The 25,216-nt window shown below is 51.2% G+C and overlaps 7 protein-coding genes across 7 annotated transcripts; 5 read left to right on the top strand and 2 right to left on the bottom strand.

The window, feature by feature from the left end:
- Nucleotides 1-10,601: 10,601 nt before the first annotated feature.
- CLAFUR5_20186 (uncharacterized protein) lies at nt 10,602-10,825 on the top strand (the record flags this gene model as incomplete). The annotated part of the gene is made up of 2 exons (XM_059463023.1): nt 10,602-10,678; nt 10,741-10,825. The coding sequence occupies 2 exons, from the start codon at nt 10,602-10,604 to the stop codon at nt 10,823-10,825; spliced, it is 162 nt and encodes a 53-aa protein (XP_059318974.1).
- Nucleotides 10,826-12,138: 1,313 nt separating this feature from the next.
- On the top strand, nt 12,139-13,551 carry CLAFUR5_04653 (Mitogen-activated protein kinase kinase 7; the record flags this gene model as incomplete). The annotated part of the gene is made up of 1 exon (XM_047903801.1): nt 12,139-13,551. The coding sequence occupies one exon, from the start codon at nt 12,139-12,141 to the stop codon at nt 13,549-13,551; it is 1,413 nt and encodes a 470-aa protein (XP_047761513.1).
- Nucleotides 13,552-13,665: 114 nt separating this feature from the next.
- CLAFUR5_04652 (uncharacterized protein) lies at nt 13,666-15,056 on the bottom strand (the record flags this gene model as incomplete). Its single annotated transcript, XM_047903800.1, has 4 exons — nt 13,666-14,257; nt 14,309-14,439; nt 14,508-14,814; nt 14,884-15,056. 4 exons carry the CDS (start codon nt 15,054-15,056, stop codon nt 13,666-13,668), a joined length of 1,203 nt encoding a protein of 400 aa, XP_047761514.1.
- A 2,407-nt stretch (nt 15,057-17,463) lies between these two features.
- Nucleotides 17,464-20,250, top strand: CLAFUR5_04651 (uncharacterized protein; the record flags this gene model as incomplete). The annotated part of the gene is made up of 3 exons (XM_047903799.1): nt 17,464-18,125; nt 18,310-19,033; nt 19,093-20,250. The coding sequence occupies 3 exons, from the start codon at nt 17,464-17,466 to the stop codon at nt 20,248-20,250; spliced, it is 2,544 nt and encodes an 847-aa protein (XP_047761515.1).
- A 252-nt stretch (nt 20,251-20,502) lies between these two features.
- On the bottom strand, nt 20,503-22,584 carry CLAFUR5_04650 (Transgelin; the record flags this gene model as incomplete). The annotated part of the gene is made up of 1 exon (XM_047903798.1): nt 20,503-22,584. The coding sequence occupies one exon, from the start codon at nt 22,582-22,584 to the stop codon at nt 20,503-20,505; it is 2,082 nt and encodes a 693-aa protein (XP_047761516.1).
- A 587-nt stretch (nt 22,585-23,171) lies between these two features.
- Nucleotides 23,172-24,044, top strand: CLAFUR5_04649 (uncharacterized protein; the record flags this gene model as incomplete). The annotated part of the gene is made up of 1 exon (XM_047903797.1): nt 23,172-24,044. The coding sequence occupies one exon, from the start codon at nt 23,172-23,174 to the stop codon at nt 24,042-24,044; it is 873 nt and encodes a 290-aa protein (XP_047760810.1).
- A 548-nt stretch (nt 24,045-24,592) lies between these two features.
- On the top strand, nt 24,593-25,119 carry CLAFUR5_04648 (Multiprotein-bridging factor 1; the record flags this gene model as incomplete). The annotated part of the gene is made up of 2 exons (XM_047903796.1): nt 24,593-24,748; nt 24,799-25,119. 2 exons carry the CDS (start codon nt 24,593-24,595, stop codon nt 25,117-25,119), a joined length of 477 nt encoding a protein of 158 aa, XP_047760809.1.
- Nucleotides 25,120-25,216: the final 97 nt, after the last annotated feature.

Genomic DNA, 25,216 nt, shown 5'->3' with positions numbered 1-25,216 from the left:
ACTCTTCCCCCTAGAGCCAGAGCTCTACACACCAGAGGAGTCCAACTATGCAGTCACAGAGAATGGAAAGCGCCTACGAACGGCCTACTTCCACCATGCACTGCACCAGATCATGGTCGCTAATGTAATCATCGGCCAGATGTCCGGCATACGACCCAGAACACGCGCCTATCGCGACAAGAGCGATCGAAGCCCTACACGAAGAGGCAACAGCCCTCTAAGGCGTGTCAACACCACTACCTCTATGCACCGCGATGACCTTCCGCCCGAACCTTCTAACTACCGAGCCGCTATGAAACACCGCTTCTCCCAACAGTGGATCGAAGCTATGGCCAAGGAGTTTGCCAAAGCCCTGGCAACAGGCACATTCAGATGGGCAACAAAGGAAGAGAAGGATCAGGATGCTCAGCAAGAGGAGGGACTTCAGCCACTACTGCCGCTCAAGTGGGTGTACAAATACAAACTGGACGAGCACGGCATGCTGAAGAGCTTCAAGGCTAGGCTATGCGCAAGAGGCGATTTGCAAGGAACACACTTAGACACATACGCCGCCACACTGCCAGCAAGCATGTTCCGCCTCTGCTGTGCTATGGCCGCGAGCTTCGACCTAGAAGCCGAACAATTCGATGTTGTCAACGCCTTCCTGAACTCGGACCTGCCATACACCATGTATCTGCAACCACCTCCTGGAATCGACAGGCCATCCCATGGACACGCCCTCAAGCTGGTCAAGGCCCTCTACGGTCTGAAGGAGTCCCCTTTATTGTGGTACAACTCCCTAACCGAGACGCTGGCCTCCCTTGGACTAGTACCCCTGTCGGACTCCGAATGCATCTACCATGACAACAAGGTTATGTTCTTCTTTTACGTTGACGACCTGGTTATGCTCTACCACCGCAAGCACAAGGCCCATGCTGCCAACATCAAGCAGCGGCTGCTTGCCAAGTACGAGATGCACGAGCTCGGTGATCTCTCCTGGTTCCTAGGAATCAAGGTTACGCGCGACAGAAACAAGCGCTTGCTGTGGCTCTCTCAAGAAGACTACATTGAGAAGCTAGCCGCCAAATTCAGCATATCCACGAATGCACGCAAAACGACAGTGCCAGTAGATCAACACCTTGATTGGACCGTTCCAGAGGGTCATCAACCCACCTCTATCGCCATCCTTGCGTACCAACAACGTATAGGATCCCTCAACTTCGCCGCCACACACACGCGGCCTGACATCGCCTTTTCCTTGTCCATGCTATCGCAGTATCTGACCAAGCCAACTGAGACACACCTCAAGCTTGCAGATCAGTGCTTGCGCTATCTCCTGGAGACCAAGAACCTCTGCCTTGTATATGGCGCCAGCAAACACATCACTGGCCTTCACAGCCAACCAGAGCACCTCGGTAGCAACCACGAGTTCTTTGGAGCATCGGACGCGTCCTACGGCATGAATAATGACAGGACCAGCTCAAATGGCTGGGTCTTCATGCTGTTCGGTGGACCAGTGGATTATAAGGCATCTAAACAAATCACTGTCACCAAGTCCTCAACAGAGGCTGAGCTACTCGGGCTTTCGCAAGCCGCCTCAGAGCTCATACAGTGGGAACGAGTCTTCGCTGAGATACACCTTCAGTTCAATCAGCGCACCCACTTGTACTGCGACAACACGCAGACCATCCGCCTTGTCAACCAACAAGGGCAAAAGCTTGACACGAAGCTACGCCACGTTGACATCCACCACCACTGGCTCCGACAGCGAGACCAGCGCGGAGACATTGAGATCAAGTATCTCAGCACCAACGACATGCCTGCAGACGGGCTGACCAAGCTGCTTCCACCACAGAAGCACAAGCACTTCGTCAAGCTGCTCAATATGGCTGAGGAAGGCGTGGACCCACGCACCTCAGTGCCCTCTGCAGCCGCATCAGGAGGTAACGGGCCAACAGACGCCTGAGAAGCCCGCAGCAGCGGCCTCACCTCATCTCGAAACGAACACCGAACGGCTTCATCTTTACGGACACCTCTCTGGAAGCGCCAGCAGGCGCAAAACACGGCCACCAGCAGCCACCAATGCTGTAGACGACAACGAAGCCAGGGCAAAGCATCCACCATTCACCGGTGCGGCCCTGGCACCATCATCAACAGGTGTTTCTCGGACTCCCATTGGCTAACAGCGCAAGGGCGAGAAACACCCCTGTCACCAGCAGCAGCGCGTCCAATCAGAAAGCGAGAAACGCCTCCAACTTGCTGCTAGCTACAACACTACCACCTTGTCACCACAAATATATGTTTAAGCATACGATAAGACTAAGGCTACCCCTGGATTGAACTCAGGACCTCTGATGTTTGCCGGTGGGTGAGATGATTGCACACTCAAGTGAAAGTCCGTGCAACGGGACCATCACCTGAGCCATCTCACCGGCAACAGTCACACATTCTATGCTTTATTATATAGGTAACAATGGCAGCAGTGAAAGTGAGGAATGAGGGAAGGGGTACAAAGCTCACCTCACTTCACTTGAAACAGCTGACTTACCCTCACTGCAGCAGCAGCAACACCGAGGGCCTGACGTCACTGCCATAGATAGGGGGGGTAGTTATGACAGGGTGCACGCGATCACATGGGAATCAGCTCATTCACTCCAGCGCACGAGCTGAGGGGGTGTGTCGCGATCCGAGCGTGCACATGGGCAACATCCCATCATCAAAACTTGAGGCCACGTACGCTAAGAATCAGGTGACTGATTAGTCACCTGCAGCCTCTTCAAGAGCAACACTTGTCCATTCTAGATAGACACATGCAATACACAACCTGCTTTTGAAACACCCTATATGAGCCCGTACAATAACTTCCCACACTTCTAACGTGATAACCCGACTACGTACTTATACCTACTTATAACAGATATATATTATATTCTAGGAAGATAGTAGTTAGGAATAAGATCTAAGGACCTTTCTTACCTTAGGTAGACTAGGGCAGTCCTTAATTAGATGATCCTTCTTATAGAGAAGGTAGGAGAGTGGTCTTACTAGACCTTAGGGCTTGACCTAGGTAGCTACTATACTATACTTAGCCTTAGAGGGATCTAATCTAGCTTCTTAAGTATTAAGGATCTTTAAGGTCCTTTTATAATCTATCTTTAGCTAAGCTATAATAGTATCCCTAGCTATATAGTAGTTAGGTAGTAGTAAGCTTAAGAGCTAGGTCATCCTTATATTAGCTTTCCTATAATGCTGACCCTCTAGGTAAACATTAGTAATCCTTTTTCTAAGAGAGACTAGGTGTGTCTATAATAGATCTAATAGTAAACTCTTTACTTATCTCAAAGGTCACAAATTGCTTTATAAGCTTATATATATAGATAGATATTTCATTAAGCTATTATAGTGCCCTTTGGCCTATATAGCTATACTATCTTGTTTTCGTATATATAGAGGGGAAACCGTGTTAGTAAAAACCCCTCCTCCTTCCCGCCTGTCTTTTCCCCCTAATTGTCGTCTTAAATTTCCCTTATTAGGGGTACGCTAGTGTTATAGGCCTGCCCTAATAACTACCCTATCTATAACGCCCCTAGCTTCCGCCTCTTATCTATCTACTCCTCCGTCTCGCTAGCGAGGCTAAACTACTAGAGGTATCCCTACTATAGTATCTACCGAGAGATTTGGCGAATGTTACCTTTGTCCCTAATAATTGACTTATAGTCTCTCCTTCCCGCTTAGTGCCTCTAATTTCCCCTACCTCTCGCCTACTACGGGCATCGTAGTAGTATATGTTCTAGGTTTTACGATAGGTAGCTATACTAGTAGGCTAGGCTATAGATGTCTAGTACGCGTCTCCTAAATAGGTAGGCCCTTAATCTAATATATTCGGACCTAATTTAGATCGCTATACTTGCTTCGGCCCTTATTAGGTCCCTATATAGCTAGTAATTGTGTCTCTAGAAGGCTCGGAGTACTATCGGGCCTATTGTCTTAGGGGGCTTCCTTTTCTAGTCCTACTCCTATAGGTAGCTCGCTATCTATTCCGCTAGGCTTTAGGTCTTAGCCTTGCTCCCGCCGGCCTAGCGAGTTCTACGCTCCTCCTCTTTTCGTACTAGCTATTCGGTGCTTATCTATACGGCCGTAAAGGTAGTAAGGTCATCCTCTTTTTAGCTTGTCCTATGTCCGGCCCCTCTCCGGTAGCGGCTTTCTATCTTATTCTTTGCCTCCTAGATCGTAGTTTGTACTAGGTAATCTGTCGTCTTTACCGCGTATTAAATTCTTATTCCCCGGATATACTAGCCGATTAGTAGTATTCCTATCTCTATTTCTACCGTACTTATTAACGTTGTCTTATATACGCCTAGTACCCTACGTAGGTTGCCTACCTATATCCTGTTTAGGGGTTGCTCTATCCGTTCCGGGATCGGCTTGCCTACGCCTCCTATTCCCTAAATCTGTGCCCCGTATAATATAGCTAGTCTAACGATCGCCTTATATATTACTCTTGCCTTATCGAATGTTGGTCCCTATATAGATGCCGTAAGCCTCTTTATCGAGGCTTCGTTAACTTGCGCTCGACTCTAGGCTTTCTTAATCTATATATTCTAGCTTAGCTTCGGGTCGAGCTAGATCCCTAGTACCCGTAGCTCCGCTAATAGCTTAGTCTCGTAGCCTTAGATTCTTACCGCCGCCTTTATATTATAGTATGTTCTCGCTTTACTAAAGTATATAAGTTAGTACTTTTTAGGGGCGAACCGGGCACTATACTTCTTTACCTACTCCTCGCATTTCTTATACCTATCTTTAAGGAGGCGACAGTTCTCTTCTATCGAGTCTGACTAGGCTAGGATGTTTATGTCGTCTACGAACCCCGATACTAAGGTTTACGGAGAGGTAAGTAGGGGGATTAGATTAGACATAAATATTAGAAATAGGATAGGGGAGAGAGTAGATCCCTAAGGTATTCCAGCCTCTACCTTTAGCGGGTCGGACGTATACCTTCCTAGGACTAGGTATGTCGTCCGTTCCTAGAGAAAGGAGTAGACGAACGTCGTTACCTACTAGGGGATACCTTTCTACTATAGGATATATATTAGCCTTTAGTATAAGACGTTGTCGAAGGCTCCTATAATGTCGAGGGCAAGGAAGGAATCGTATTTAGTAAGCTAGCTACGAGATAAGGTGACAAGTCTTAACCGCGCTTTCCTACTTATCTAGTACTACTATATAGCCTCGTTTTGAGAGGTTAGCCTAGAGTAAAAGCTTCCCTCTACGCCCTCCCTCCCTATTTACTCCTTAAGCTAATATCTACCTCTATAGGCCTAAGCCCTTTAGTGCTCTCTATTAACCGATATACGTATCCGTCCTCTCGGGCTATATAGATAGTGTTAGCCGTCGCTACTAGTATATACTACGCCCTAGGTTTTGACGCCCTTCGCGTTACCGTAGCCTATCTCTAGAAAGCGGCCGTCTATACCTCGTAGGTTTGCTCGGGGCATACACTACGCCGGGTAGCGTACTCCTTACGTTTCTACCTACTAACTAATATAAAGTTCCTTATTACCCTACCCTCGATCCTCCCCGATTATAGAACTAATCCACTTGTATTATACGTCTTTTCCCCGTCCTAATAGCCGTCTTTTCCTTACTTAGGCCATCGTCTTTTCCTCGTCGTAATCTACTATATTAGACTAGGTACGTTGTGTAGCGGGACAGGTAGCGCCTTAGGTAAAACCCTCGTTCCTATACCGGGTGTTTAATAGGCCCTTATAGGCTTCGTCGCGTGTCTACCTACCTACCGTATTGCCCGCTAGCAAACACTAGATTGTTTTATAGTCCGCTCGACGCCGTCGTATAGTCCGCTTAGTTGTTGTTCTATAGTCCGCTCGTCTAATATTCGTCGCTTAGCCCGCTCGGTTTACGGTCTCCGGAGGTGAAAATTCTATACTTATACTAGAGGTGTCCTGTCGAGCGTATAGGCCACGGTTCCGCGCCCTTCTTATATGTAGAAAGAAGAGGGACTCGCTCCCGACACGAGTATACGCTCGTCGGATAGTTTTTATACCCGTTTTACTAGTAGTCCTCTGTTCGCCGCGGCTTCGCCGACGTTACGCGCCCGTCGCGCCTACGACGCTCTAGCGTAAGAATACTTGGCTCTCTCGTAGTAAGACGAGAGGTTCGTAGCCGACACTACGTATAGGTGATTCTCGTCGTCGACTAGCTTATATATATAGGTTAGTAGCACCTAGCTATACTTGTTCTAGAGATATACCTACTTCTTAGTAGCTCTTCTAGATTTATATAAGCCCTTAAGCTCAAATTCATCTTCTTCTATAATCCTACTAAGGATACTGAAGTTGTATACTACATTTTGTCTTGTCTATATTAGCGTATTAAGGATCTCTTTAGTTATAGCCTCTTCTTAGAGTTTTAGAGTCTTGCCCTTAATATTATTAAAAGACACTTCTATCAAGTCATTAATTATAAAGAATGCTAATTAGCTCTCTATCTTATACCTCTAAAGGTTAAACTCTCTCTTCTAATTGTCTCTCCTAAGAATTAGGATTTTGCCTCCCTTCTCCTCTATCTTCTCTTAGTATAAATCTATAATAGATTAGATATAATGAAACGAGGTGTATATATTCTAAAGTAGTAGCTTAGATCCTGCTAAGGCTTCTAGTATAGAATAGGAAAGTTCGTAGGTATAGATACTAAGGCCTGCTTAGTAAAGTAAAGAAGGAGCGGTATAAGGTCTCGGGGCTAGGATATAGGTCTGTCTCTCCTAGTAGAGCTCTAAATGACTTACTTAAAGTCCTTCTTAATAGTATCTCGATATAGTTCTGCCTATAGAGTATTTTTAAGGTATTAGCTTCGAGTAAGCCGTATAGAGTCCTTGTCTAGGTTACCTATTACTTAGTATTGAACTAAGCTCCTTAATAGGATAGACGGGGTAGACTTCTGATATCTAGATATTTTCTACTACGATAGTAAGGGATATAAGTAACCTATACTAATATAGGTTGCTCTTATTCCTATATAAACCCGGGCTTATAACCTATTAAATAGGTACGGATTGATAGTAGTAGAGTAGAGTAAGAGATCAATCTTTAACTAACTAATAGTACGAGTATATAGATAGATATATGATTCATTTTCCCGTTGTGGTGCCCTCCGGCCTATGCGGGTTTATGTCTATATATGTTACTGTATAAGGTAGGAAACCTGTTCCTAGGTAAAACCCTCCTCTCCTTCTCTAATAGCTTCCTTGCCATGAGTTCTCAGTTTTCCTTCCATTAGAGTGCACTAGTGTCATGGTGGTTAGCCTCTGACTACCTTGTCTGCAACCCTGGAGTTGTCCCCCTCTTCCTGCTCTCCTCCTCCTTCTTTCTCTCCTCAATCCATCTCTCTATTTCCCTAGTAAGAGAGAACTGCTCCAAAAATCCTTGGCGGATGATCCACCTTGTAATTCTCTGGAGGTCTCCCTTATTGCTGATCATGGCTTGGAAGTTTCTGTTCCTTGCCCTTGCCCTCCATTCACCTCTCCCTGTACTCCATTCTTTGCAAACCAGAAGTCTCTGTTCGACATTCTGGGACAGGTAGCCGTATAGGCAACTCTTGTCTTCGATACCTGGGACTTTTCTCTAATGCAGGTATGCCCTGACTCCGATGTGTTCAGAGCGGATTTTTATTGCTATGCTTGCTTCTGACCTGGTCAGGTCTGAGTACAGTAGGTAGTTGTGGCTACTAAACTGTTGGAGTGCCTTTAGGGTTCCTGGCCTCTATAGGGTTCTTGTCCATTCAGTCTTCCAGAGGAGTCCTGCCATCCTTTCAGCTAGAGACTGTTGCTTCTTCCCTTGGCTAGCTGCTGATCCTCTCCCTTGAGCCCTTCTGTCCTGTTCCTACTGGGCTAGGTGCAGCTGTTCTGTTAGTTCTTTGAACTTCTGCAGGTCCTGCTGCTTCTGTGGGGCTGGATTGGGTCTTTCTTGTCTGTGCCTTCTTGTGCACTGGCTCCTGATTTTGTTGACTGCCTTCTGGATTACTAGCTAGGCTGGGTATGTAGACGTCTTTCCTGCATACTGGTATCTCAACCCTTGAAGGTAGAGCTTGGCTAGTGGGGAGCCAGACTCTATTTCGACCACCCTTGTTAGAGTTGACTTGTATGCTCCAAGCACCTTTTTCAGACAGGAGGCTTGGGCTCTGCTGATGGGATCTGCAATTCTCTTTAGGATCTTGTCTTAGGCTGACTAGATCTGGGCTCTATATAGCATAGCTGGCTTCACAATAGCCTTGTACATAACCTTTGCTTTCGCAAATGTGGCTCCCTATGTAGAGGCTATAAGCCTGTCAATTGATTGCCTGTTGTTGTCTACTCTTGCCTATGCTTTCTTGACCTGTGGTCCCTAGCTAAGCTTTGGATCCAGCCATATTCCTAGCACCCTTAATTCACTTGAGGGTTCTGTTGTGTGTCCCTGAATAGTGATTAGGGCTTGCATATTGTGTCTGTTTCTGGTTCTACTAAAGTGGATGAGTTGATACTTCTCTAGGGCAAATCTAGCTCCATGTTTCCTGGCCCATTCCTCACATTCCTTGTGTTTCTTCTGCAAGATTCTGCAGTTCTCTTCTGTGCTGTCTAACTAGGCTAGGATGTTTGTGTCATCCACAAACCCTGAGGCTAATGTGTTTCTAGAGTTTAGCTTTGCTAGCAGGTCTGCCATAAAGAGGAGAAACAGGATTGGAGACATTGTTGATCCCTGTAGGATTCCTGTCTCTATAGGCATGCTGTCAGATTTGTATCTGCCTAGTCTTAGTCTTATAGTTCTGCCTCTAAGGAAGGACTGGATGAACTGGACTGTCTAGTTAGGGATAGCCTTCTGTTTCAGGATGTGGATCAGCCTCTAGTGTGAGACATTGTTAAAGGCTCCTGATATGTCTAGTGAGAGGAGTGTGGCTGCTTTGTTGTTCCCAAAGTGCTATAGGGTCTTGATCTGCTCTGTGATAAGTTCCACAGCTGTTAGTGTTGATCTTTGTTTCCTGCCTCCTATCTATTCTTTAGGAAGGATTCCATGTTCTTTAGCTAGGTTTGTCAGCCTTTCTACTATGATCTTTTCTAGGAGTTTGCCTAGTGTGTTGAGCAAGGCAATAGGTCTGTATGCCTTTAGCTTTGTGTAGTCCTCTTTCTGTGGTTTTCTCAAGACCACAGTCAGTGACTCCTTGAAGTGTTTAGGGCAGTGTCCTTGGGCTATGCACTGTGAAAAGATGTTTGACAGTGCAGGGGAGATCTGGTCCTTGCATGTCTTGATAAACAAGTTTGAAATCCTATCTGGTCCTGGGGCCTTGTTTCCTGAGAGTCTCTTAATGATGCTCTTGATCTCTCCCTCTCCCACTGTGCAGGATTGCTCTAGTGGTATTGGATACACACTGCCCTCTAGATCCTGCAGGTCAGCTTCTACCTGTGTGCCAAAGAAATGTTTCCCTAATGCCTGTGCCTTTCCTAGGAGAGTGTGTTAGATTACTCCTTCCTGGTCTTCAATGTTTGGAAACTGGGGCAGCATGTTTCTGTCCTATGTGGGTTGTCTTGCCCACTTTGCTAGTTTCCACATCTTCTCAGGATTCTGGGTAATGGATCCAACTGTTGACCTCCACTCCAGCATCTTGTCCCTCTTGATCTGGGCCTTCTTGTCTCTGGTTGCCTGGTTGTATCTGTCCCATGCTTCCTAGGAGTGACTCTGGGTAAGGGCTCTCCTGGCCTGCCTGGCTGCCTTGACCTTCTCTGAGCATTCCTTTGTCCAGAATGGCTTCTGGTACAGTGACTGTTTCTTTTCTCTGGTGTGGGCTACTGCAGTTTCCTGCATTGTTCTAACCAGTTCTGCCACTGCTTGGTCTATGTCTAAGGCTGTTTCCAGTCTCCTGGTCTCTAGTCCAGCTAGCTTCTGTTCCAGGTCTTGTCTGATCTGTTCCCAGTTGGCTGCCTTCCAGGCCAGCTGAGGTTCTAGACCTCCTTCCTGCTGTGTCTGTGTTTCAAACTCCACCTGAATTGGGAGGTGATCTGATGAGGACTCCAAGTCCTGGTTAACCCAGCATCTAGTGACCTTCTGCTGCAGGTCATGTGATGCAAAGCACAGGTCAATGGTGCTTGAGCTTGCTCTCTGTGACCAGGTAGTTAGGCCCTTTGGGGTAACTAGGTGCATGTTGTTGCTTTAGGTAGTGGAGAGGAGTCTGTTAGCTAGGAAGTGATGGGCAGGTGCAAAGTCTGATCCCTATGTAGGATGGTGCAAGTTGAAGTCTCCCAGCACGATGTGTTGGGAGTCACTCTGCAAGATGTCTGGCAGCTGTTGTAGTGTGCCTAGCTAGGTGCTGCTTCTGGAGCTAGGGGGTGGGTTGTATACACTGTGGATGTGGATGCTGCCTTAGTTAGTGTTGAGTCTGACTGAGGTGATGTCTCCCCCTTCCTGTTGGATTTGTTCCCAGCTGTCTGTTGCCATCTCTTTGCTGATGTACATGCATGTTCTAGGGGTGCCTTGTTTGGCTAGGAGTGTGTGATACCTTGGGTCGTTAGCAGTAGATGGTCTGTTAGATTTGCTATTAATCTAAGGTTCCTGGACTGCAATGACTAGGTGGCGAAGAAGATGGGCACGAAAGCCACGTTCGGTGTCCAGGGAGCCGTCATCTTCGCGTCGTACTTTCTCGTGGTGGCTGTTCAGCTGTATGGGAAGAAGATGAGAGACCGAGCTGGTCCGTTACGCTTCAAGACTGATTAAAGGCTAGAATGCTGCGATGGACAGAGATGTTGAAAGGCCATGTGTACACTGCTGTCGATCACTCCCCAGCCAAGCAGAATGAAGCAATGTAGATCTGAGCCCGGGACCACACAGCCGGTGCTCTTTCACGAACACTTTCGTTCTTTCTTGCCTCTTGAAATGCACAACAATCTGTGGTCGAGTGGCATGTAGAAAGACCAAGTTTACCATTGTCAACACCTGACCATCAAGCCACATCATCGATGGCCTTCACAGTTGGCGCAGGCTTCCACGTCCGCCCGGAGTGCCTGCAGAGAAGCCGACGGCAGGGCTGTCTCATCCGGCCAATCCGGCACCTCCATACCACAACGTTGTACATGGTTGATTGGCCAAGTGAACCATTTCCTGAAGCTACGTTGTCACCAGTCGTTCCGAAGGGAGCTTGCGACCGTAGGTCACGACGTGGTGAGAGAGTAGTGCTGAAGGCAATGGTGAGCGGGCTATATTTAGCTGAGGGAAGTGCCAAGCCGCGCTCTTATTGGTGCATTCCAATCCGCAATAACGTGACCTTCTCTCACGTGACGAGCTCCTCGAGCCCTACTACATAGTAGGACAACAACTAAATGCCCAAGTCGAATATTGCTCGCACAGCTCGTCACTTGGCCATGCCATTGCACGATCACCGTGCAACATCACATTTTGTGCTGTAGGCATACGCTGTACTTTGTACTTCTCAAAATACATCTCGTCACAGTTCTGCCGACGGCAAGCTCTACATTCTGTCAGCCCACGAAACAAGCCCTCCAATCCAGACTTCTCGCCAGAGTTGTAGCCCGTCACCATTGCAAACGTGGCGACACAACACGAGGATATCTAGAGCTTCCATGCTCCCCTTCCCCTTCCCCGGCCGCGGGCGCGGGAGGCACACTCGCAACCCAGTCTACTGGCGCCACACGTGCCATGATCCATCAGAGTGCAACACCTTGCGAATGCGAATGTGACTCTGCGGGAACTGACAGGTCACGTACAATTTCAAACCTACCGCGATCCTTCGTAAACCTTTGCGGCGTCCGCGCCAAACCCCCAGCCAGCCCGCCAGTGGTGACTTCATCTTGACCACTTCGCAGCCCTCACGTTCGTCCTTTGTTTCTCTCCCTTGCCTGTTTCGACGAGAAACGGACTTTTTGTTTTATCGCAAGATAGGCCAGTCTTGGAATCATCTACCTACCTATACCCTGCAGCTGACCACGTTCCGATAAAACGAATACTTATCGATACGGTGTGTTTTACGAGCTAGCAACGACGGAGATTGCTACGCGCCGCGCTTGAACATGTAATTTCAATTTTGGAGCGAAGTATCTTGTTGGACCATCTGCCAGCAGAAGACTTTGGAGTCACGACGAACGATCTTGTTATTACAGCAATCATGGCGGGCCACATTACTTGGCTACCAACGTTCGGATCGCAATGTGAGAGGCTTTCGCAACACAAGTCGCAACGAACACGGCCACTTCCCTTGCGATTGAGGACGTACTCCAACACCGGCTTCCAGAGTCAAAGTCAAGATTTTAACGACAACTGCGATGCGATACGTACTCGCCACAAATCCGTGTCAGCGGCCGTGGATGTTGGCGACATGAGTCCCTGCACGGTTCTTGAGGCCGGACAGGACGAGGAGGAGGACAGGCACGGAATGGAAGATGTCGTTACCGATTTCGAGAGTCCCAGGACGTCGGTTGATGGCAGCGTCAGTGGAATGTCCGATATCTTCAGTTTGGCCGGGTCTCCTTCGACACCATTGACTGCGCTGTCCAGCGAGCGAAGCTCTCTCGATATCGATGCGGCAGGCGTTATCACTTACGATTTCAGCAAGCTCGACTATGAGCTGGAGCGTGCGAAAGTTCTCGGCGAAGGGCTGTGGAGTACAGTCTACCTTGCAGAACAGAAGCGGACCCAGCCAGCTCGTAGTAGAGGGTCATCCTTACTACTCTCGCCTCAGAAGTCTCCCAGACTGTTCAGGAGCTCTCGCGCAACGTCCACTCCGCGTTTACTGGCGGTCAAGACGCCAGCACGCCAGGATGCTAAGGAAATCTTCCGGCAAGAAGCGAGAATACTGACACATCTCCAGCGCCGAACCGCGGCAAGCCAATACATCGTCCCATTCTGCGGCCTGGACGAGCGAAACCAATCCCTCGTCTTCGAAGCCATTATCGGAGGATCTCTAGAAGGCCTATGCGGTCGAATGAAGCAAATGACCGAAGTAGCCCGCCACCTAGAATTGATCGCTCTCTTCCCCGGCATCGCCTACGACCTGATCAACGGCCTCGACTTCCTGCATTCCAATGGCGTAGTCCACGCCGATATCAAGCCCGGGAACATCCTCCTCGACATTTCAGAGCACGCGACTGATCAGAAGCCTGTGATCCGAGCTCGTTATATTGACTTCTCAGCTGCTTTCATGCCGGAGAAGGACGATCCATCGAATGCTGGTGGGACCTGGGACTACATGGCTCCTGAGCAGATGCGGATTCAGCCGGAGTGGAATACACCAACATTTGCGAGTGACGTGTGGAGCCTGGGACTGACTCTGCTGTACATCCTGGTGGGAGGGTCGCCGTATACTGCAGCTTGTGGTGGCAACAATTTCATGCTTCGCGAAGCCATCAAGAGCGGCGATCCTCTTCAATTCGCTCGGATGGATCCAGTCGCGCGGAAAAGACTGGCTGCTTGTCAGGACTTTGTGGATTGTTGTCGGCAGGCGTTGAAAAAGGATCGCGAAAACCGGGTGAAGGCTGATTCTTGGGTGAACTGGCTGGAAGGTTGGCAGCTGGATGATTAGCAGCGTCAGTCTATGTGTGTTGTATACTATGCCATATTAGCGGGATGTACCGTGAGGGATGAAATGCTTTTATTGGCTCATATGAATATTTGCCAGCTGCTGCCCTTGACATTTTCAGACTGTGCCTGACGAGCTTGTCGATGCAATACTGTCTGTGCTTCGCGTAGCACTATCCTGGTCTTTCTTGCCTGCCACTACGCGCGCACACCAAGAACACCAGCTGCGATTCGCCCCAGTTTGCTCGCGATCCAAGAACTTTTCGTTGTCTCGTTCGTCCTCGTATTCCTTGACGATAGCGCCGACTGGTATTTGTTTCTTGACTTTGGTCTTCACCTTACCACCGATGCCAACAATTTCTTGTGTTGAGTAGCTGCTCCCATTCCAGTGGCGACCGTCAATCTCAGCTTTCGCTGTCTCAGCACATAATGCTGCTAGCTCTGCTGCATCGCATTCGACATCCTTCTCAACCATCCTGGTGGCAAGACAGTCGGTGATACGACCGCACTCTACGCCCTCGTTGGCCTCTCCCAAGCCTGCACCCATACCTCCGCAGTGTGAGTACCTCGCCCGCCACTTCCATCCGCGAATGTAAGTCGTGTCATCAGTACGCATAGTTTGCCCGCACGGCTGGCAGACCCAGACAAAGTCTTCACACGTGCATGGTGGCCGTGCATACGTACGACGTTCAGGCGTGGTTTCGTCGTGGCTAGAGAACGTCAGGACGATGCCGCAGGCTCTCAGGCTCGAACATACTCGCCTTGTGCCATCTTCCTCGATTGTCCGTGTGATGTTCATGAGCTCTGGGAGTGGAGACTTCATGCATGTGCGACATAGTCTGCGGTGCCGAAACTTCATGATAGAAGTAGGCGGTGCTTTGACGACACAGTTCTGTTTGGATGTATGAGCTCGAGCCCAAGGGCGCTTGATCTGTACTGTTGTGTGGAAGGTTGGCATACTCTGCAGATAATACGACCGCATTTACGACAATCGGCTACCATGTCTCGTGCACATGCACCGACCTTACCACTAGTGATGCGGCCAACCTTTAACCCAGTCTGCCCGTACGCTGTCCATACAGCATGACTGGCATGTAACGCATTGCCAAGGCGTGCAGCTGGGCTGGTGTCCTCGTTCTCGCAGCGTAGAGATTTGGTTATGAGCAAGGACCTGTACTGCATCAAATTCGCGCGAACCTGGCGACATGTCTGTGATAGATCAGATAGCGTGGTGAGGTCCATGTAGCTCGCAAGCAAAGACACGATCCTGCGGCTCCGTCAGACCGGATACGCGAAGGGAGTTGCGTTCGTTCGAAAGATCAACATCTGTACTCACGGGTAGCATGACAGTGCTGCTGTGAACTGGTTCATGTTTGGGTTAAGTCTGCCTTTGCCACTCGCTCCATTCTGTTCGATGAAGGGAACATCTTCTTCGCCATCTTCTCCCAGAACGACCAGTCGTACCATGACGGTTCCAGGAAATTGCCGGCAGCATCGAAATCTGCTCATGTTTGGCAGTTGTGGTGAATGATGAGCGACTTAGTGTTGATGATGTCTGCAACTCGCGTGCTGGGTGGCGTTGAAACATGACCTGCCAAAAGTCATGCGCACGCAGCGGCGGCAGCTGTCTCCGATGTTGCAGGAACGTACGACTCTCTCTACTGTGAGTGCAAGTGGTGTGTTCTATGTGAGCACGATATTGAATCATACAGACTGAGTCCGAAGTACATCCACCATGACCACGGATCTTTGGAGATGTTGGTTGGTTCTGCTAAGATGATCCAGACCGTTTGTTGCGGACACAAGTCCATGCTGCTCCGATGACGGCCATCGATTGCGCCATGCATGTCGCCAACTTTGCAATGGACCGTGACAACAACGATACAATCCATACTCTGCCTTGCACTCACACGGCCTTTAAGAGCATTGCACTGATTGACCCTGCTCTGGTACAGCGGCACGTCGATCGAGCAGTCAATGAACCACGATGCTCAATGTTGAGCCCCGAGATCACCTACCACACCGCTCTCGTCGTTCTTCCGCTGTTGTATCGTGGAGTGTCACTCGCATATTATTATGCCAGGCTTGGTCTGCTGTGGCTCCCATCTCTAATTCGAATGCGTTATGATCGCATTCGCTCGGACGTTCCGCATCCACGCCGTCAGCATGCAGTTCAACTCGGTAGAGCTGTGCAGAGCTCGAGATAATATTAGAACAGCCGGCGCTGCATCAACTGTCGTTCTGCACGATCGCTGCGCCTTAGACGGCTGTAGTTGCTTCTCCCTCGCGAAGCTATCGTGACAGCTTGAGACCATACTGTCTGTGGACGCCGCGAACATAGCGACTATCCCTCAGACTCTCGGGCAAGCTCATCCACGTGGACCCGTCCAATGACAGGCCCGTCTTGCTGAGAGCCAACATGCCAGAAATCCTTCGCCTGCACACTTCGTAAAGTGAAAGCTTAAACGTCCTTCGAATCATCGTTGGGAGGACCAGCCACCTCACATCGATGCGAAGATCTTCTTGCCGAGAATGTGAGAGGTCCCGGAGATCCAGCACTGTCTTTGGTGAGGCAATATTGTCATTTCGCAAGAGGAAAACCTATCCCTCCTCATGATCAACAATTCAAACCGGTGCGTGTTCTCGCGCCTAGCGTTAGAGAACGTAACAACGTGAAAGTTAGCCACAGTGCCATGCGATCAAATCTGCCGAGCACATGGAGATCTGCTACGGCTCCAGGCGGGCGGGAGAAGCGCATCCTCAGACAGGACTGCGAGTCGGTTGAGGTTCACTGCGAGATGGGCTTACTTGGCAAGCCATTTCCCGCTCCTAAAATTGGCTCCCAGCGAGGTGGACAGGACGGACGGTAAAGGCGCCGAGCTGACGTGCAGCATAAGATCATGTAAGGACTGATCGGAATTGGTATCTATGTCGCGGTAGGCGAGCGAGAAGTTGCATTGTGGTGTAGAAGATTGAGTGGTGGATGCTGTACATTACTTCGTAAGCGCCCACCTGCACCCCCTGGTCCGACCGGTGAAGACAACCCCGGCAAGAAGTTCGCGCAGGGACGGTCTCCGCGTGTCCGCATTACATTCGAGATCTGCCTTTCCAGATCATGTACTGACGGCTCGAATATGCAAGTCACTATGGGGAGGCTGTGTAATCCTGTAAGCCACCGAGCGGAGCACGACAGGTAAGCATCGATGACAATTGTCTCAGGCTCTGGAAGGTGCGAATGATGCGTGCCATGCTCCTGCCGCATGGAAGACGACGCAAGAGGGTGTTCTTTCCTCGCCGTGAGAGCTAATCATACATGTATCAGCATAGCCTAGCACTACATAGCGCGCATCCTTCGCATTCTTCTCCGCGTTCAACTGACCTCTTGCCTCGCCTGTGCTGCTGGCTTTTGATCGTCGGGCGATTGTTCCACCCGTTCGGGGAGCGCCATGTGCGCATCTTCATGGTGGCTTGAAGCACGGTGCCTGGCCTAGGGTTTCAGAGCACACGTCAAAGGATCGCGAGGTAAGTCGTTCGGCCTATGCCACTAGCACACGCGATGCCGCCCGCGACCTCTGGACTTCACTCCATCTTCCGCCCACCATCGCCCTCTCGACTAGTCCTCTTTCCCTGAGGCAGGGATATCCGCCCTCATCTTGTTGGATTTCTAATGTTATTGCACTGACCTGCATTCCCGCCTGGCACTCCCGTTCCTTGGTCCTAGATCGTTTGCCTCACTGCTCAATCGCATCGACTGAAACGCCGGGACATGGCGTTAACGCCACGGCAACTTCACACCAACTTTGGCTGCCACCAGCTCTTCGGCGTCTTAATGGTCAGAGCTCTCTGAGGCGGTGGTGGACCTGCATTTACCCTCTACTTGGCTACATGTATAGCATTATATCCCGGGCCTGCCACCATGCCGTCCGAGGTGCCCGACCCTGCGGAACTCACATCCTCCATACCAAGGCACGACAACACGTCTGAGACTGGCAAACGTCAACGCCAACCATCACAATCCTCACAAAGCCCCGGCCAACAGCCAGGTGATGAGACCCCAAGCATGAGAGGCCGCGATACATTGATCCGCCCCCAAGGACTCCGTGGCTCCTCCCGAGACACTGCTGATATGTATCGTTCTTCGACGCCTCCCGAGCGCTCCAATTCAGGCTCGATCAAATACACACGCACAGGCCGAGTCAGCAAGGCGACCAAGGGCCAGCGTATTCACCACTGCGAAGAGTGCGGCAAGACTTATACCCGCGCTGAGCACTTGAGGCGCCACCAGCAGAACCACAAACCTGGTGCTTACCCTTGTGACTGGCCTAGTTGCGGCAGATCTTTCTATCGGGAAGACCTCTTGGTGCGCCATAAAGCACGACATAACGACCCTCTCAATCCGCCGAGTCGACGTCAGTCCATTGGAAGTCGGAGTTCTTCAGCGGAGTTCGGCCGTCTTCTGCCAGGCTCTTCGCAAGCAAGCGACTCGCTGCGCGCCACAACAGAGACTTCTGTCGTTGCTCCAGATCTGCAACAAGAGACTTCAGGCAGTGTGCCTCATCAATCGAGCTCAGCCTCAAGGTACCAACTTTCTACATTTTCGTCCCAATCTCGCTTTCAAAGCTTCAATGCACCTTCGTTGTATACTGCACTCAGAAACCGCTGCAGGTCCTCCAAGGGCCCAGTACCCTACTTGCGCCTACTCCTGTCATAATTTTCGCATAGTCTCTTTTTCAGCTCGTGGCGGCTGACTCACTTCCTTCAGGACCCCAAAGCGGGTGCCCATACCGCCAAACGAGCTTCGTTCAGGCGTACCCCTGACGACTAACGGCCCCGAGGGATTCGGATCATTCACCAACCCTTGGGAACCGACCCCTCCCCTGTCACCCACGGGATACAATTACGACTACGAGTCTAGCGACGAGGCTGCTGATGTCTTCTTCTACCAGCCACAGATGGCACGCGCAAGGAACTTCTCTGACACTTCGTTCCTTGGCTATGGTCAACCTTATAGTACCTCGAGGTCGCCTGTCTCAGTCGGCTCTTCGACACAGATCCAACGATGGTCAAGCCAACCTGTATGCGAGACACAGTATTTCCCTGATGCAGGCTCGCTCGTGGGTAGCCTTGGATACCCTACACCGGAATACACAGCAGACCTAGCCTGCTGTGACCCGCACTCCGCGACTGCAGAGGTTAGAGACCTTATGGAACACAGTGAACTGAACATGCTGGACATCTTGCTCGGGTGTCGCCAAGGAAACGAGGATATCACACCTTACCCGATGCACCAGCAATACCTTGCAGCCTACTGGAGCCAGGTGCACGAGCTGTTTCCCATCATACACAAGCCCACCTTTGATCACGACGCGGCAAATCCTTTGCTACGCGCAGCGATACTGGCCCTTGGCGGACAAGCGTCAGGACACAGGACCGACTTATCCAATGCCCGCACAATCCACGAGAAATGTGTCAAAGTACTTAAACAGGTAGGTGACGGATCTTGCGGTTGATTGACAAGGATATCCAGCGCTAACTTCACATATAGAGGATGATCTCCGAAGCTCACGCCTACCGTGTCTGCGATATGCAGGCTATCGTGCTAGTGGAGGTTTTCTCTCTTTTCAAGTCACGACGTCCCCCGCTGAGGTTGTCGAAGCATTTCGAGAATGTGTACAGCCTATTGTCGAACGACACTGTTGCCTTCATGTCCTCGCCGTCGCCAGAGATGCTAGTAGCCGGCAGCTTCAGCGATGAATTGTTCACCGAAACAGCCTGTAGACAGCGCTTGTTACTGGTTTGCTACGTGCTGGAGCAGCAGTATAGCACTTTCTTCGGCCGACAGCCAACGACCTGCTTCAACAACACTGTTCTGAACTTGCCATATCCTACATCTCAGAACGAGTGGGACGCAGTTGCTGGCATGCCGCCTAGCGGGCAATACGAGCGAACGTCACAAGCGTTGCAGGACCTCCAGTTCATACCTGAGCCCATGGGAGAGCACGTGGATCCATTCAGATCGATGCTCCTCATGGCTTGCCGCTTTGACGCACCAAAGGATCTAAACGGTTGGGCTGACTGCTGCGAAGACTTCCCTATCGCACTTACGGCCAACTTGACACCTCGTGTGCGATTAGCATACCATACGTTCGTGCTCTGCAGCAACACGCCGATCAGAGACTTGCTTGCTGTCGCAGGCGAGAGCTGGATACTTGCCGAAAAACTCGGCACGCAAGCCGAGTACACAGCAGCACAGATCGAAGCCAGGCAGTGGGCAGCCAGGCCTTTCAGCTATGGTGAACAGCCTCCCGTTCAGGAAGCGCTGAACCACGCCTTCGCCATATTATCAGTTCATCAAGATTTCCCGAAGACTGGCCTTCTCTTCCAGGAGTGGGCCACCTATCTCGCGGCACTTGTCATCTGGGCACGAGTCCATGCCACCAAGATCGAGGAGGTCCAGCCACGACTCTCAATTCCTACTCCAAACGTTCCTCAGGTACCGCTAGAGGCACTCGACTCAGCTGCGGCAGGCCTGATCCTCAACGCAAGTACTATCGGCATGAAATGGAACGATGTACTGAACATTCTCCTTTGGACGAGATCGAAGATACAAAAGCAGGACCCGCACAACTGCGGCCTTAACAGTGGCGCAGTTGATGTTCTCGGCACAATCATCGCGAGAGGGAACGAGCGTGGGTGGTTCTAAGAACCGCAGTCGGGAAGAAGAAGATAGCATGAACGATGATCCTTAGCGACAACATAGACCTGCATTGCATTGCTGATACCCGAGTGTTGCATTGAGCATAGAACAATAGAGGAGGCGAAGAACATCGAGCATTTGCATGGGGCCGATGAGAGTTGCCCAGCGGAATAGACATGATCCATAATCTGCAAACGCAGCATGCGTTTCTATCCCATCCCTTCATAAACGCTCATGTGTATCATCAATCCCTTCGCTTCACTTCATAGGCCTCGGACCAGTGATCTGTCTCCTGCCCCCAAAATTAATCCCACTACCCACACTGCTGCCTCGATTCTGACTATCACCGCCAACAAACCCGTACTGATTCACATCCCAGCTCTGTCCCTCACCAGTCCCCTGCGTCGTATCCCTCGTCGCAGATTTGCTCGCTTGCTGATTCGTCTCCCACTCCTTCTGCCTTTCGCGCTCGCGCTCCATTTCGCGTTCGAGGAGAGACTTACTCGCCCAGCCGCCAGCTTTGGTCTTTTGCTGGGAGGCGATGCGGGAGTCGCGCAGTTGGGACTGTTCGAGAGAGGTGTCGCCGGCTTCTTGGGCGGAGGAGATGCGCAGAGTGGTGGCGGAGGGGGCCGTGCTTGAGGAAAGGAAGTGATCGGTTCGGTTGGGTTTGCGTTGTTCTGGTTCGTGAGGTTCTGGGATCGGAGCTGGTTTTGGGTGTGGTCGCGAGGCGAAGGGGGAGTTGTTGATGGGCTGTGTTCTCAGTGGCAGAGAGGGAGGTGGTGCGGCAGCGCCTTCTGGTTCTTCTGGAGCTGGGTCGGGCAATGTTCGTTGTGGTAGGTTTGGTGCTTCCTTCGGTTCTGATGGAAGAGGTCTTTGGGCTCCCACTCCGACTTGAGCTGAGGATGTTGGCCTAGAGGACTGGTTGTCTTGCCATTGCTTTCGAAGATAATCTCGCTCATCGCCCGCCCAGCTGACCTCGCTCTCGTGTGAGCTTTCTGGTCTTGACGCCTCAGCTGTGCTTGGGCGAGAGCCGTCCTTTGAACCTTCTCTGCGTAATCGTTCCTCGCGCTCGGCTTGGTACTGTCTTTCTCTCTCTCGTGCTTCTTCAAGCTGCCTCTCAAGCTCTTTCACGCGCTTCTGTTCAAGTGTTTCGACCGGCTCTGCTGATCCATCGGTACTTCTCGCCAGCGCTGCCTGCTCTTTCTGGTATTCGGCTAATGTCTGACCTCGCAGTATACCTGAGCTCGGAACCCTTGGCTTCTCCGGTGGCTTCTTCACAGACATGCTGGCTTGTAACGCAGCATCCTCTCGCCTCCTTACTTCCTCTTCTTCTTTCCATCGTCTTTCCTGCTCTTCCCACTCCCGCTTCTGGTCGTCCAAACGCCTGCGTTCTGCTTCCCTTTGCTTCCTCGTCTCCTCTTCCCACCTTCTCTCCTCATCAATTTGTGCCTGACGCTCCTCTTCTTCCGCAGTCCTTCTCGCTCGCTCCTGATCTTCAGCCTGCTGTTGTCTCTGACGTTCCGCTTCGGCCTCTTTCTCCTTGCGAAGCTTCTCCTTCTCGGCTAAGCTCGGCACTGAAGGCGCCTGACTAGTAATCTGTCGCCTCGCGCCAAAGCTGATGCCCTGGTTACCTTGTGACGCTCCGCCCATGTAGCCGTATTGATGGATGTTCCAGGCTGGTGCAGTTGATCCCTCATCACTTCTCTTGCTCCAGCTACTAACAGGGCCACTCGGCGATTTTGCCGAGCTTTGGGAGCTCTGAGATCCGCCGGTGTAGGAAGGACTCATAGCACGAGCTGTTGCGGGCATGGCTGCAGATGGCTTCGTCGGACTTGCCGGTCGTCGGAAGCTGCCTCCATTTGTATAGCCAGTACCCGTGACAGATGGCGCGATACCAGGAGCAGTCTTCTTCGCACCAAGTGTAGTCGGAAAGCGGGATGGGTTGATCTTGTGCGCCTGTCTACTGAAGGCCCCAAGACATTGCAGCACCTGGGCAGGGTCCTTTTGCTCGAACAGGTCGACAGTCAGGAAGCGGTCGTGAGCTGGCATGTTGAGCGGCGGCATCTCGCAAGCCTTGAGGAAGTGGCTGATGTTCTCCATCTGGATGAAGGGCATCCCGCTGGCCTTGAACTTGATCGCGCCATGTTGTGGTTGGATTGCCAGATTCGCCAGTTTGCATAGTGCAACACCATCTTCCAGCGCATCGAGCAGGTCGCCACTTGGTAGAGATGTACCCAAAGTGTTCTCCACCCATACGCGGGCCTCATTGGCAGCCTGCGGTGTGTATCGCGACAGTCTGAGGTTCCTGACATCCTGGTCGAGGTTTGAGACAGATGCCATGCTGGTCGCGGGTGTTGATTAAGTCTGTTGGTATGCTACAATCTGCTCATCAGGTCGTGTCAGTCGTCCATTCATTCAGTTGTCATCAATTGACTGATTCGCGGCAGGCAGGCAGGCAGGCAGGCAGGCAGTGATTATTCCAGCGGCAGGCTCGGCGAGGCGCATGTTGTTCGGTGACGCACGCACGTGGCACGCTCACAACACATCCTGGCTTTTGACCGCGCACGTGCGCTGGCCGCCCCGCAGTCGTAGACTAGTGGTAGGAGGTAGTTCCGGGCAGAGAAAGGCCACCCCGACAACACTTTCCCTGTCCCACACCACAAAGGAAAGCAGTCCATTCTGCTCCCTCGACCGCCGTTGACTCGACCACCATTCACTTGTCATCAAATCCACCAATCTGTACCGACTGCTCCGACCGCCATCGATCGGCTGTAGCCTGCACGCCGATCCGAAACAATCGCCATCATCGTCTCACTGCACCTGACTGTGTCACCATCACAACCTTGCTGGCCCACTCTATCAGAAGGCCCACATCTACAACATTCGCTACTACGCAGCCACGCTCTTTACCTTCTTGTCAGACAACTATGGATTCCATGCGAAATCTCTCGACCTCGCTGCCTAGGCGGAACGAGCCCACGATGGATCTGCTCTCGGATTTCAAGGCCGCAGCTCTGTCGGTCACTAACTTGTACAAGACTGCGGCCAAGAGTCAGGAGGTAGCTCGGAAAGCTGGATACCAGGATGCGCTGGATGATTTACTCGCATTCCTGGACAAGGAGAACCTAGGACTTATGGATGGGGAGGGCTGGAGAGTTCGGCAGTGGGCACATGAGCGGGTGGAAGGAGAAGGAGCGGTATTGAGACAAAGCTCTGGGACAGCCACGACCATGACAGATGAAGAAGACAACAACAGCACGGTGACCAAAGAAGAAGATGCACAAGATGAAAGAAGCTCAAGTCCCGAAGTACAGCGGCGGCCACATCCACTGGCAACTACGAGCAGCGATCTCACCGAGGATGAAAGTCTCTCCCAACACCGCCGCGTAGTGTCGGAGCCTCCACAAGCACTTGCACAGCACCAAGCAACATTGCCCCAGCAGAGCGAATTCACGTTTCAGTCAACGCATGCGTACCCAACCAACCACGACAGAGACGCAGGCATGGACATGGACGGCACGAACAGCCCACAGCATGACCTCAACAACTCTTCAACACCATCAAGTACAGAGACAGTTCGCATCATATCCAGACCAGCACGCAACAGCAGGCACGGGAACTCGAACAAGCGGAACGATAATCGGATGCCGACGTTGAACTTCAATCTCGGTTCTGGAGCAGGAAACAAGCGAAAGATGCCCTACTCGGATTTTTTCGACATCTCTGGACTCAATGAGGGCGGAGATCGCAAGGACGGTAATGGCAATGGCAGAGGTGGCAAGCGAGGGCGGCATGTTTGAGGGCTTTCTTTTGTCGGCGTGACCATGATGTTAAGGCATAGTGCATTGAGGGCGTGCATCACGAGGGATGATAGTCATTTGGGACAGCATAGCGGTGGAGCTTCGCAGCGTTCTGCAACCAGGCGGACCTCGAGGTGGGATATTATGAGGGAGGACTTAACACATTCTTGAGAACCATATACCCCCAGACGCGATACGTAGCGCAATCATTATGCATAAGAGTTTGAACATATGCAGCTTTGTGTACACAGTCACTGCCACATGTGTGTTCTGCTTACTGAGTGACTGGTCTGGCTCGTGCCTGCCAGTCATACGGCGCCAGGCGCTAGAAACGTGCGGAAAGCGGACCCCTGCACTGCGTCATTAACACGCCGCCATAATTGTCCCTCATACCTAGTCATCCATCTCACGCACGCGACAGTCATTCTTCTTGACAACCACATACACCACTAACACTGCATATCCGACTCGACAGTGCTCTCGACCGCAGACTCTTACACTTAACTTCACATCACAAACACTACCACCACCTCAGACCAACCGACACAATGGATGACTGGGAGAGCACCACCAAGATCGGCTCCAAGGTCCGCGGACCAGGCACAGCGCAGCGCGAGACCACGATCCGAGGCAAGAGTGCACTCAACGCAGCCCAGCGGACAGGAGCTGTCGTTTCCACTGACAAGAAGTTCGCGACCGCAAACGTAAGACAACCCAAGCTTCTCCTCCACCGCATATGCTAACAACACATCAGGCAAGTGGCAACCCAGAAGGTCAACGCCTCACCAAGGTCGACCGCGCAGATGGTCCGGTCGCCACCAAGAAGGTCCCCGACGAAGTCGCCAAGGCCCTCTCCGAAGCCCGCACGAAGCTGAAGAACCAGAAGGGAGCCACCATGACCCAGAAGGACCTCGCCGCGAAAGCCAACGTCGACGTTGCCGCAGTGGCGGCACTCGAGAGGAAGGGCGCTGACTTCCCGAGCATGGATGTTGTGCTGAAGCTCCAGAAGGCTGCGAATGTGCGGCTGACTGGCAGCAACATTGGTGAGCCGATGCTTGGACCGAAGAAGAAGTAGAGGGCAGAGGGATACTGCGGACAGGGCCAGGATACTGCGGGGTGGTTTTGAGGATACGAGAAACACTCGGATTTGGCAACGGGGCTTCTTTCATAAT

Source organism: Fulvia fulva, chromosome 4 (genome assembly GCF_020509005.1).
Source record: "Fulvia fulva chromosome 4, complete sequence".
Lineage (NCBI taxonomy): Eukaryota > Fungi > Ascomycota > Dothideomycetes > Mycosphaerellales > Mycosphaerellaceae > Fulvia > Fulvia fulva.
The sequence above is the reverse complement of the archived record's forward strand: the minus strand, read 5'-3'. Positions and strand labels throughout refer to the sequence as shown.